This window comes from Phocoena phocoena, chromosome 11, assembly GCF_963924675.1.
Source record: "Phocoena phocoena chromosome 11, mPhoPho1.1, whole genome shotgun sequence".
NCBI lineage: Eukaryota > Metazoa > Chordata > Mammalia > Artiodactyla > Phocoenidae > Phocoena > Phocoena phocoena.
In genome coordinates, this window is record NC_089229.1 from 95,799,343 (window position 1) to 95,812,982 (window position 13,640).

A 13,640-nucleotide genomic window follows, 5' to 3' on the forward strand; every position below is an offset into this window, starting at 1 on the left:
AGCATATCTTAACTTCACCGCCTCTCGGGGGTAGGTAGTTTTAATACAGGAAGTTACATGAAATCAAAGGAGCAGGCAAAGAGTGCTGGGGGCGCCGGGCTCTCCCCACCCTCGGGGAGGGAAGGCGGCGTGCCTAACGGTTCAAGAACGGCCGAGGCGCCGTTAGGGGGCGCTCGCGAGCCCGCGGCAGGAATTCCCGCCCTCCCGTTACATGCCCCAGTAACCCCGGCGCGCCGGCGACCGAGAGTAACCTCGCGGTCGGGTGACGGCCCCCCCGCCCTGACTCTCGCCTGCTCCGTCTCAGCCAATGGGGAGGCAGCGCTCGAGCCGGCCGGACTCTCGCCCGCCCCGACTCCTCCCCCGAGCTGTTAGAACTGAGTTGTACGGTCGCCGCGCCGCCGGCTTCTGACTTTTCCAATCAAGGGTCTAGTTCCCGATTCCGAGCCCCGCCCCCTGCCGGCTCCGCGTTCATTCTCGGCCCGAGTCACCTTTGCCTTACAAACGTTCGACCCCGCCCCCTGCCTACCTTGCGGCGTGAGGCCCCGCCCCCTGCCCGGGCCGACCAATGATCGGCTGATCCCGGAGCCGCTGGGCGGTCCTGCAGCCAATGCGCACGCCGTGGGCGGGCTCCGGGCCGGAATTGGGGGTGAAGCTCCAGCGTTGTGCCCACATTTGGGGCGCGCGGAGCTGAGGGGTCTCCGGGGGGCGCCCGGAGTTAAGATGGCGTCCGCAGCCGAGGGGGACGTGGGAGCGGCGGCGGAGCTGGCGACGGTGCTGCGGTGCGGTTTCCAGAACCTGAGCCTTAACAAGTTGGCGACGTCCCTGGGCGCGTCAGAACAGGCGCTGCGTCTCATCATCTCCATCTTCCTAGGTAAGGACCCCTCGCGGAGTCCCCAAGGAACGGGGAAGTGACCGCCCCCTCTTCCCGGAGCCACCGGGAGGGCTTTGGAGGGTGCAGATGTGAATCCTAGAACACACCAACCAGCTGTGGAGAGGAAGACGAGTCTAGTCCCGAGTCTGGGGGCGCCGTGCCCTCTGAACCTCTTCACCTTTCCCTTCGACCCTTGCTGTACCCTTCTGGCCCCTCATTAGGCGCCACCACCCTCTCATCCTGCCATGCTCTACCCTGTGTCCCGGCGACCCGTCCTTATTTGTCTCTCTCTGGAGTTCTCCTCTCTGTCCATGTGTACTGCTGTTATTAATACCAACCGTCACACACGTGCTCTTCTTATTGGCAGTTATAGGCCCCCTAACTTAGATATTTTAGTCCTATGGGCCCCCTCAGCCCCATACTCCATACTTGCATATTCTGAGTGTCTCTTGTGCATTCCCAGCTTGTATTACACCTTCATCTTTTTGTCCCGCTTCTAATATTTTCCTCTTATACCATATTGCTTTTTCTTTTCCTCAGCCATACACCTGTCATTTACCCTGGAATATTGCTTTAATACTGGGCTTGGGAAACAAGAGTGGCAACTTCTTAAAAACTACCCATGCTACCCCAAGCGTTTATTGCACACGTGGTTCAAAGGATGTTTTGTATCTGCATTTATGTCACAACAAACTGTATTATAACTGATTTATAGGCTTTTTTACTGCATCCTTTCTCCGTGGTTTTTTAATACACGGAAGCAGCATGGCACAATGAGAGAAAAAAAAAAGTGTGTGGACTTGGAAAACAAATCAGACCCAGCCCTGCTGCTGCTTACAAACTGTGGGACCCTGGGCAAACCACTTAACCTCTCTGAGCCTCAGTTTTCTTATTTATGAAATGAGGACGATAATGCCTATCTGATAGGACTGCTGTAAAGTCTTGTAGGAATTCAAAGGTGAAGAGCTGATACATAAATATTTGAGTAGCTGGAAGGCTTTAGGAAGGTTATGGGACATTAGCTAGGAGAGTAGGGGTGGGGAAGAACTAAGCACACAAGACTGGGGGGCAAGAGTGGGTCTGAACCACAAGAAATTTGAGATAACTTGGGCAGATGTGGAAAGCCTTAAATGCTGGGAAAGAAATTTGGAAGTTATCCAGTAGTCAGTAGAGACACTCACATATATCACCTAACCCGATCTAGATAATGGGAGAGGCATTAATTCATATTTAAACAACCTTGGGTAATGTCATTGTCACTTGCCTATTACACACCAAACCAATATAATCTTCCTTTCTTCCAGATGAAGGTCACCTTTTCCCTCCCTTGTAGAACTGTAAAATTTTAGAGGCGGACAGAACGTTTGGTTGTGTGACTTGCTTCATGTCACGTCACCCAGATCTAACCCAAATTTATCAGTACCTCAATCTAAGGTTCTCTGCACCATACCAACTTTGAACTTCCTACTTCTTCATCCTTGTCTCTGGCCCAGTTATTTGTTGGTATTCTAACTGGCAATTAAGAGTGTTTACATTTCATTCCTTAGGAAGCTCACTGTTGATGTCTCAACTATAAATTGAGAATGTAACACAAGAAGCAACAAATTATAAGGGGCAACCTGTTAAATGGAGCTGGGGCTGGAATTAGGACTTGGAATCTGTCCTTTTAGTGCTGACATAATCAAATACAGCCTGTACACTCCCGGTGGACTACTATATACTATCATGGTGCATACAGCTGTCTAGAAAATTGTTTTCTCCGTATCCCACCCCTCTAACCTCATCCTCTCATTACCACCAAGCATCAAAGTAATAAACACTTGGCATAATACATCTACCACACTCCTGAGACCCCTTGTCCATTGTACCATTTCCCACATCCCCCCTTCCTATCCCACATGCGCTATTGCCTTCAGTACCTCACAGTATATCTCACATTTAGATCAACTTGGGGTTCACGTTACCTCAGATCAGGCATAGGTCTTGCACGTGGATGTATAGGACTGTATTTTCTAGGTTTATGTTAAATAAATACATAGAAACATAAATTGATAAGCTTGTTGACAAGTGTGTGGAAGAAAGGGTGCATTCTGGTTGTAAACATGTTTCTCTTACAAAAGTATTATCACTTCTGTGTATTGTAACCTAGAAACCAGTAGCATTTCAGCAATGGAGTTCCTGAACCAGCTCTCTTGGGGAGCTGGGATACTGGAGGAAATCCTTGCTTGAGGTACCAAGAAGGCCTGTAGTCCGAAATGATTTCTGACTCACTTTCTTCACTTTCTACTGATGAGATTAATGTGGGTTAAAAGCACCTAAATGCAGGTACCCCCAGGGAAGGGTTAGGTATTATATATTGATATCAGACATTCACATTTTAAAGGGATAGTCTCATTACTTTTTTTTAAATTGTACTCGACTTTTTTAAAGGGAACTTTATTTTTTTTATTTTTATTTATTTATTTATTTTTGGCTGCATTGGGTCTTCATTGCTGCGCCCAGTCTTTCTCTAGTTGCGGCGAGCGGGGGCTACTCTTTGTTGCAGTATTCAGGCTTCTCCTTGCGGTGGCTTCTCTTGATGCGGAGCACGGGCTCTAGGCGCTCAGGCTTCAGTAGTTGCAGCACACGGGCCCAGTCGTTGTGGCTGGCGGGCTCTGGAGCGCAGGCTGAGTACTTGTGGCACACGGGCTTAGTTGCTCCGCGGCATGTGGGATCTTCCCGGACCAGGGCTCGAACCCATGTCCCCTGCGTTGGCAGGCGGATTCTTAACCACTGCGCCACCAGGGAAGTCCCAATACCTAAACTTTTTGAAACATCATTGTATCCTATGATCTTTGGAATAAACAAAATGCTCTCAGATTCTTTATGGCTTAGTTTTCCCCATTTGCTAACATCTCTTGTTATTCTCCAAATATTATCGTTACTGAATCATATGATTACCCCCTCATTACTATTTTAATTAGATAGTCTCATTACTTTTTCCTTAACATCTTACTCTCCCTACTTGAGTTCTGTGTGCCGATCTTGAGGTGGGCCACCCAACCTTTAAACCTTTTTAACTGAGACCCATGATAAGAAATATGTTTTACATCATGACCATTATACACATAGGTGAATGCTTGCATTGGAAGCAAAAGTTTCAGGAAACGTTACTCATCCTGAGTATAGGCAGTGTGTTTGGCTATTTTCTATTTTATGTTTTAGTATTGTTGATGACCTGCTAAATTGATTTCATGACGCATTAATGGGTGACAACAAGCAGTTTGAAAAATCCTGAGTTAGAGGCTGTGACTTTTAATATTCCGTACTTCCAGGAAAGGGTAAGCTTACGAGCACTGCTGCACTGGAGTATTTTGAGCAGACACAGGACTGTTGTGGGAGGCATGGTTTGTGTCGCACGTGATTTGCCAGGAGTTTTGGTGGAAGATAAATTCCACTGTGAGCTCTGGTGCTGCCAGATGCTACTGGAAAACATCTCGGCCTCAAAAACTTGGGTCTCAGTGTTCCTTAGCATAATTAATAACATGAATTGTCCCAAACGAATTCAATAAAATGTACCTACTGTGGGTGAAGCCCTGTACTTGACCCTTGTGAGGGCAAGGGCGGTGGTGCAGAATGAGTAATAGGGCCGGGCACCCGAAGGTATGACATACGGTCTGTTGGGGGCAGGGAATGGGCACAAGATAAGTACTGTCATAACCACAGTAACAGGCAGGAGTCTAAGTGCCATCAGAGAGTTACAGAGCTTTGTGAGATTTAAACACTGGCCCTTTAATGAACCTTGAAAGTCGTTGAATAAGGTTTCGGCAGACGGAGATGGTGAGACGGAGGAATAGGGTGAGCCAGGGGCACCGAGGCAGGGATGTGTGGTTACACATTCAGGGAACAGGAAGTGGTCCAGCTGGACCGAAGCAGAACCTAGGGAGAGAAGTGGTGGGAAATAAGACTGGAAACGTGGGTCGTGGAGCCTTGAAAGCCAAGGCAAGGAGTGTGTGCTTAGGCAGGTGATAGGGAGCCTTCCCAGATACCTGAAAGGGGAGTGATGTGGCTGGCACTGTACTGGGAGCTGATACAGCGGTAGAGCCTCTTTTGGAAGGTAGGTTCCATGGGCACTTTACAGCTGCTCGAGCCAGAAGCCTAAGAAGCGGCCTTGCCACCTCCCTTTCTCTCTCTCCCCTCACCCCCATCACCAAGTCCTATCCACACCACCTCCAAATTGTGTGTCAGATACACCACTTTCCTCCATCACCACGGCCACTGACCATCTGTCACCAGAACCACCTGAGCAGCCCCCAGATGGGTCTCTGATTTCTTCCTGCCCACCCAGTCCGTTCTCTGAGAGCAGCCAGGGTGGTCTGACCCTGTGCCTCTCCTACTCAGACCCCTTCAGGGGCTCCCATACACCCCTGGGAATCTCCTGCTCCAGCCTTGACTCAAGCAAGTTCACAGCCTTGTAGCCACGTGGCCTTCCCCCGGTTCCTCAGAAAATGCATCAGGTCCTTTCCAACCTCGAGCCTTTGTACCTGCTGATCCCATTGCCAGCAACGCGCTGCACTCATTACCTACCTGACAGAGCCTTTTCGTCTTTCAGGCCTCAGTTCAAATATTCACTTCCTCCAAGAGTTCTTTCCTGCCTCTCATTTTAAATTAAGTCCCCTGCTGTACTTTCTCCTACTGACTGAAATCTCTTTCTAAGTATATATGCCAATGTGTAATTATATATTTGCAGATGAGGGCAGAAATCATGTAAGTTTTTTTTTTTTTTTTTTTTAATCATGTAAGTTTTGTTCGTCACTGTGTACCCAGAGTTTAATACAGTACCTAGCTTATGGAAAAGGCCCAATAAATAATTGTTGAATGAGTGAATGTGTGAATGAATGACTTGGCAACTGATTACATGGAGGATAAAGAAGTAGTTGAAAAAAAAAAAACAAACTGAGTCCTTCTGCCAGCGTAGCTAGAAAGGTGACAGTGTCTTTCACAAATGAGAGGTCAAGAGGAGATGGTGCTCAGTGCCAGGGAATGATCTAGTTTTGGACTTGCTTTAGGTTCCAAGGGCACCTCCAGGTTGTATTGTGAAGCCTAGTGTTCAGTTCAGGAAAAAAGTTGGACTAAAGATGTAGTTTTAGGGACTTCCCTGTGGCACAGTGGTTAAGAATCCGCCTGCCAATGCAGCGGACATGGGTTCGAGCCCTGGTCCGGGAAGATCCCACATGCTGTGGAGCAGCTAAGCCCGTGTGCCACAACTACTGAGCCTGCGCTCTAGAGCCCTCAAGCCACAACTGCTGAGCCTGCGAGCCACAACTACTGAAGCCCACGTGCCACAACTACTGAAGCCCACACGCCTGGAGCCCGTGCTCCACAACAAGAGAAGCCACCACAATGAGAAGCCCATGCACCGCAACGAAGAGTAGCCCCCGCTCGCCACAACTAGAGAAAGCCCGCAGGCAGCAACAAAGACCCAATGCAGCCAAAAATAATAAATAAACAAATAAATAAAGATATAGTTTTAGGAGTCAATAGTGATATCATAATTGAGGCAGGGAGGGACTGAAGCTGACACAGAAGAGAATCTAGAGTGTGTTGACCTTGCTGCCCTTTACTGGTAATGACAGTGGCTGGCATTTATAAAGTGCTCAACGATACCCCACCTAAGCTTGCCAATTACCCCTAAGACACTTACAGTCCTCTTATCATCTCCTTTGGGTAGATAGGGAACTGGGACCTCCAAAGGTTGAATAGCTTTCCTAAGGTCACACCTGTTTCTGCCCACCTCTAAAATCCCTGCTCCACCACCTTGGGATTGGGAAGAGCACGCAGAGGTGGGAAAGGCAAAGGCCCTTGGCGTCCTTCACTGTTTTCATTCTACGTGACTGAGCCAAGATGTCAGCAGCATGTGAGATACCTCTCTGAGGCCAAAGCTGGCACCGGCCAAATGAAACGGATGGCCACCCCGCCCAGCGCAAGCTTCCTCCCCAAGCTTGGCCGCTGTGGCTTGGCTGGTGGGCTCACCAATGGCACTTGGGGGTAAGGGCTCATTCCTCGGAGGTTCCGAATTAGCACCACTATGGTTAGCAACCTTTAAAATCAAAGGAGGTCCTGCAGTTAAGCTCCCTTTGGACCAAAGTCAGGTCTGGCCCTTCAGAACTAAATCATCATTCAGGGCAAAAAGCTTTCTTCGGGTAGCAATATGAAGAAAACCAAAGGTAAGCAAGATGGAAATTGCACTGCATTAACTAAACAAATGGGACTTCAGACCATAGTACAAAGCAGTTTCCAAAAATTCTATGATTGTGAAATAAGGGAGTTGTCCTAAATGACTTTCAAAGCCTCTTCTGATATCCTAAAAGGCTAGGTACATTCTACATTTTAGACTTTATTCTAATTCATAGCCACAAATTTCATCATAACCTAAAGCTTCCTGTTGGGGATTTCTTTTAAATATATTTTTCCAACTACTTTTTTTTTTGAAAATAAATGCTCCAACAAACCAGTTTGACACATTCATGACTTTAAAGCAATTAATTAGAATTTTACTCATTTTCTTTTTTTTTTTCACATCTTTATTGGAGTATAATTGCTTTACAATGGTGTGTTAGTTTCTGCTTTATAACAAAGTGAATCAGTTATACATATACATATGTCCCCATAGCCCTTCCCTCTTTCCAACTACTTTTTATCTACACTCAAATATCTTACATTGCACGAAACTTCATGTTTGAATGCCAGTATAACTTGAATGTCAAACAGAACCGTTTCTTTGCAGAGGCGTGTGTAAATCAGGGCCCATGAGATACACACAGAAGAATTTAACAAAAGCAATTACATGCCCACTGACATTAAATCTGTCCGGGCAGCCATGGGAACTCACTGAAGGAGTTCCGTCCAGTTCCGTCCGACCAAAATGGGATTTGGTCTTCAAAAAGGAAATGGCATTTCAGCTGGACCTTAAAAGGTGTGGAAGATTCTAGTCAGGTGGAAATAAAAAGGGAGCTTTCCAGCGGCAAAGAATAATGAGCATGTATGTGGAGAGCAGGAAAAGTGAGAAAATTTTGAGGAACAGCAAGTAATCCAGTTTGGCCAGAACAACAGAGGCTCCGTAAAGGAGGAGCAGGGAAGAGCCTGGTGGAGTGTTCAGGTGTGTGGGAGGTGCAGGTGGCCGAGTAGGTTGAGTAAGCTGGCAGGACGCACATCATCTTCAGAGACCTGCGGGCCTACGTGCGCGTCTCTAAAACTAATTAAGATTAAATACGTACTGGGACTTCCCTGGCAGCCCAGTGCTTAAGACTCCGTGCCTGCCCTGCAGGGGGCACGGGTTTGATTCCCGGTCAGGGAACTGGGATCCCACATGCTGCGCGGCACAGCCAAAAAGAAAAAAAAAAAGATTAAACATGTACTACTAGCTCTTTCACCATCGACCAATTACTAAACTTCAGCCATCCTTTTCCTCATGTTCCCAAAGGCCAATTTTACTAAAGAACTTGAGGTTAAGAGTTAAGCCGTGTATCTGATAAATAATTCTTTAATGATGTTTAATTCATAACAAGCAGCAATATTTTGAAACAGAATACAAAATTCACCTGCATTTTAAAAGACAATATAGTCATCAAAGAGCTTTTTTATTTCTAGAGAACTGCCTAAGCGTATCCTTCGCATGTGTGTGTTCACTCTCATTCTGCTCTGGCAAAGCGTGAGAAGCGTTGCTCCTTGGGAAGCTCTGAGGACGAAACGAGATGAGCTGTATAAACACCTGAGCAAGCCTGACCCAGGGTAGCTCTAAGTAACCGTTCTCTCCCTTCCCTCAATAGATCTTCATCTCCTTCCTTTCCCAGGGCACTCCAAGTGTGGTCTTGGGGCCAGCAGCATCAGCTGTCCTAGGAACTCGTTAGACATGCAGAGTCTCAGGTCCACCCCCAACCAACTGAATGAGGAACTGAGGACGGGGCCCAGTGGTCTGTGGTTTCACAAGCCCTCCAGGTTATACCGGTTCCCCTGACGTTTGAGGATCAAGGGTTTAGTGTGTGGCTTCAAGTATCCGTTTTGTAATACTTGATGTCCTGATAGTACCTTAAACTTTTTGAAATGTCATTGTATCCTATGATCTTTGGAATAAACAAAATGCTCTCAGGTTCTTTACGGCTTAGTTTTCCCCGTTTGCTAACATCTCTTGTTATTCTCCAAATCTTATGATCATTCTTGAATCATATGACTAATGTCATTATAACAACGACGTTATTATATCATTATCATCTTTATTATCAGAACTATCATCATTACCCACACCGTCTGTTGTGACTTGGAGCTTTAACAAAAATTAGGTGCCCTCATTGCAGCTGCCGGGGAAAGATGTTCTAAGCGAACTGTCCTTCTCAAGCAGAGAGTTGTTTTTTTTGGTTTTTTGGTTTTTGCGGTACGTGGGCCTCTCACTGTTGTGGCCTCTCCCGTTGCGGAGCACAGGCTCCGGACGCGCAGGCTCAGCGACCATGGCTCACGGGCCCAGCTGCTCCGCGGCATGTGGGATCCTCCCGGACCGGGGCACGAACCCGTGTCCCCTGCATCGGCAAGCAGACTCTCAACCACTGCGCTGCCAGGGAAGCCCAAGTAGAGAGTTTTTAAGGTAGGGGTGTGTGTGTTGACATTTTCCCAGCAGTTGCTGAAGTCAAGGGTAAGGAGATTTAGGGCCCACTTGGAGTTCTCTTGATGAAGCAATAATAGCTTCCTAGAGACCTTAAAGCCTAAGACTTGTGTAGCCCAAAAGATGTTGCATGCATCTTTATTTACCTCTATTTTCAAAACAAGAAGGGGAAGCGGGGGGCGAGTAAGACACTAAAAATAAGGATAAGTAATTTCTGGATAAGAATTTCCTTTTGGTTTAAAATGGACTGCTTTTGAAATCTAAGTTCCTCCCTATTCAAGCAGTGGCTTTGAAGATAAGTGAGATTCATGAAACTCTGGACACCCTGAATGAAGGATTCTGTCTGAAAACCATGTGTACTATAATTGTTAGTAATAGAGGCGTCTGATGGAAGTGTCATTGCGTTCAAATTATAGAGACAGTTGGCCAGAAAGCGGGTAGAGGGTCAGGCCAGAAATGGTCAGATTCAGGTTTTGTTCTTGATTCACGTGAAGTCAAGTAGGTGGTTTAAATGCCTCACGCTAACCATAGGCTAAGTTTAAATTAAAAAGCTTTGTCAATTAAAGATACTTTTCAGTATCAAGTAGCTATCATGTTGCTACGGCATTTTGATAAGAAAAGTATACATAGTCAGACATGAATAAAGACACGATGTAGAGAACGGACTTGAGGACACGGGGAGAGGGAAGGGTAATCTGGGACGAAGTGAGAGAGTGACACTGACATATATACACTACCAAATATAAAATAGATAGCTAGTGGGAAGCAGCCGCATGGCACAGGGAGATCAGCTCGGTGCTTTGTGACCACCTAGAGGGGTGGGATAGGGAGGGTGGGAGGGAGACGCAAGAGGGAGGGGATATGGGGATATATGTATACGTATAGCTGATTCACCTTGTTATACAGCAGAAACTAACACAACATTGTAAAACAATTATACTCCAATACAGATGTTTAAAAAAAAAGTATACATAGTCATACCTGCTAAATGAAATTATAAGTGATGAGATAGTAATTTTGCAGGCAATTAAGAAGTCACTGTAAACAAAAAATAGAGGACTGGTGTGCATATGTTGTTTGCACATCTGAGGAGGATATGAGAGCCCAGGAGGCTAAGTTCTGGTCACTGTATATTTGTATGTGCTCTAATGAGAAGTGGCTTCCATGTAGACGTGCTAAATGGCTTATATCTCTTGAGGTTTCCAGTTTCTGCTGTGATAGCAATTCTAAACTCAGATGGACACCACTCTGGATTACTGTCCATAAATATAAAACTTCTGTTTGCAAGCCAGCAAGCGGAGGCCAACTGGAATGGTGCCCTTTAAGGCTCCTATGGCTTATACCTCAGACAAAAGTAGAACAGACTGATACAGTTGGAGGACAGCATACAGGGCCCTGGTTAAAAATATTGACCCATAAGGGCTACTAGAAATCCTCTTTTTTTTTTTTTTTTTTGCGGTACGCGTGCCTCTCACTGTTGTGGCCTCTCCTGTTGCAGAGCACAGGCTCCGGACGCGCAGGCTCAGCGGCCATGGCTCACGGGCCCAGCCGCTCCGCAGCATGTGGGATCTTCCCGGACCGGGGCACGAACCCGTGTCCCCTGCATGGGCAGGCGGACTCTCAACCACTGTGCCACCAGGGAAGCCCCGTAAATATCTTTTAAGTGGCCTCAAGGAAGTACATGTATAATGCTTTTACAGATATTTTCTCTTTTAATCTGCACACCAGCCTGCAAGATGGCTAATATTTTCCCTGTCAGCTGAAAGAAAAACGCACAACCTAAAAGTTGCAAGTTAAGTTTTATTCGGGGACCTTACTGAGGACTATAGCCCTGGAAACAGTCTCTCAGATAGCTCTGAGGAACTGCCCCAAAGAGGCAAGGGAGGAGCCAGGATATATAGGAATTTTTTGCTGGGAAAAAACATGTAGTCGAGCATCAAAAGATTACTGCTGATCACAAAGAACAGACATCTCAAATTAATGATTTTAGTGCTTTTCTCTGTATGGGAAGATGCAAGACTCTGGGCTGATTGAAACTATTCCTTAGATATACATCTTAACTATCCAGGGCCCGTATCCAAAGCCCAGAATCCTTCAGTTTTTCTCCGTCCTGAATTCCCCTCTGGGTGCATTGTCGGTGGGTGACTGCAGTGCCTGATGGCTTGGTCCCTGTAGAACTGGAATGGGGAGGGCAACATTCTTTTCTTTACATCCCTATTTCAGAGATGAAGCAATTAAGGTACAAAGAATCTAAGTGATTCGCCCAAGTGGCAGAGCCGAATTTCTAAACCAGTTTACTCTGATTCCTGAGTCCGGGGATATTCTAGCTAGAATCAGATAATCTGGCTAGAAGTTGCCACCATGTGGTTCGCTAACTTGCAAAGAATTAAAATGTGATAAAAGGCACTGAATATAAGCAACAGGAGTGCCATTTATCTTTGCTAGAAAAGGCATTTCGGTGTCTTAAAGTGCGTCAAAGTCAGTCAACATCTGTTGTCCCCGTTCCACTAAAGGCAAGAACTGCTGGTCCACAGCCTTAACATTCTTTCAGTCTATAAATTTTTGTCATAACAAAATAACTACGTGACCATCTGAACAATCTGTAGTAGTACAGAAAAGACTGTAATCCAGATGTTCACAGATGAGGACGGTGTTCCGAGCATCCCTTTTGCCATCTGATCAGGCTTGAGATACTCCTGAGGGCTGGCCACTGCCGGGTGACTGACTTTTCCTGGGCTCAGAAGCCAGTGAGCGCCTGTGAGTGTCTGCTCCCCATAGGGTCACACAGAGGGGATTGGCGGCTTCAGGGCTGGTCTGTTGTAGTATTATAACTTTTCAGCTTTGGCAGCAGGTTCCACCAGCCCGCCGGCATGTGTGTCATTGACACTAAGCTTAAGAAGTCCTTGCTTATTAACTACCAAGAGCACGTGGTCTGAGTGAAGCAATTAAAGACTGACTTTTGGTGGGACTTCGGGGCAGTTCAGGTTTAGGTTGTTTATTTGGGCCAAGTGACTAAAAAAACTAGTATTTCTTAATCTTCATAAGAACACTTTTCCTTTCTTTCTCACAAGTAACAGCTGTTTACTAGTTTACCCTTAAAATGTCCCCTCTGTTCTTCATTTATTCCCAGGACATTTTGATCATTTCTCCCAGTTTCCCTGAATCCTGTACTACAGTTGTCAAAACGTTTGAGATACTCAGCTGGAGGTCACTTTCAGAAATGAACTGCCCCAGGAATTCCCTGGTGGTCCAGGGGTTAGGACCTGGCACCTGCACCACTGTGGGCCTGGGTTCGATCCCTGGTCGGGGAACTAAGATTCTGCAAGCCACGTGGCATGGCCAAAAAATTGGAGGAAAAAAAAAGAAACCAGGGCTTCTCTGGTGGCGCAGTGGTTGGGGGTCCGCTTGCCAATGCAGGGGACATGGGTTCGTGCCCCGATCCGGGAAGATCCCACAGGCCACAGCGCAGCTGGGCCCGTGGGCCATGGCCGCTGAGCCTGCGCATCCAGAGCCTGTGCTCCGCAGTGGGAGGGGCCGCAGCAGTGGGAGGCCCGCATGCCGCAAAAAAAAAAAAAAAAAAAGAAAGCTGCACGGTACGAGGGTAGGGACAGGGAGTCCCCAAGAATTGATGAAGAAAGAAAGTAGGGAAGAGCACCTAAATTTAGCACTGAAACGAAGTTTTTGAATCGTTTTAGATAGGAAGATAAGCAGACGTAAACATGGGCCTGTATGCGTCGGTGAACAGAGAATCAGAGAATAATACAGCTGTAGCTTTAAAAGCACACAGCTGGTTGTTAGAGATGCACTCGCAGGCCACTGCCAGGTGTCAAGGCATGCGGCAAAAGTTTCAACATGGAAATCAAGTGATGTGGGTTCTAATTGTAGCTCTGCTCTGTTAACCTGAGGCGTGCCAGTTATCCCCTTTGGGCCTTAATTTCTTATCTAATGAAGGGTTTGGAGTCAGTGATTCCTAAGGTTTCGTGGGTTCGAAGAATCTGGATCTTATGAATCACCATTCAGCATATGATTCAGCCCGAGCCATACAGACTGTCAGAGTGGGGAAGGCGTGTTGGCACCTAATCTGCAGAAGAGAAACAGGGCCATCGTGAACAGCTTTCAAAGGCGAGCTTCATC

General features: G+C 46.7%; 1 protein-coding gene across 1 annotated transcript in view; it reads left to right on the forward strand.

Annotated features, from left to right (window-relative positions):
• The first annotated feature begins 646 nt into the window (after nt 1-646).
• LPCAT3 (lysophosphatidylcholine acyltransferase 3) overlaps nt 647-13,640 on the forward strand; it is a 30,125-nt gene continuing 17,131 nt past the window's right edge. Inside the window, exon 1 of the mRNA XM_065886742.1 lies at nt 647-871. Coding sequence (XP_065742814.1) covers nt 721-871 — 151 coding nt within the window. The 5' untranslated portion in view covers nt 647-720. The remainder of the gene's footprint in view (nt 872-13,640) is intronic.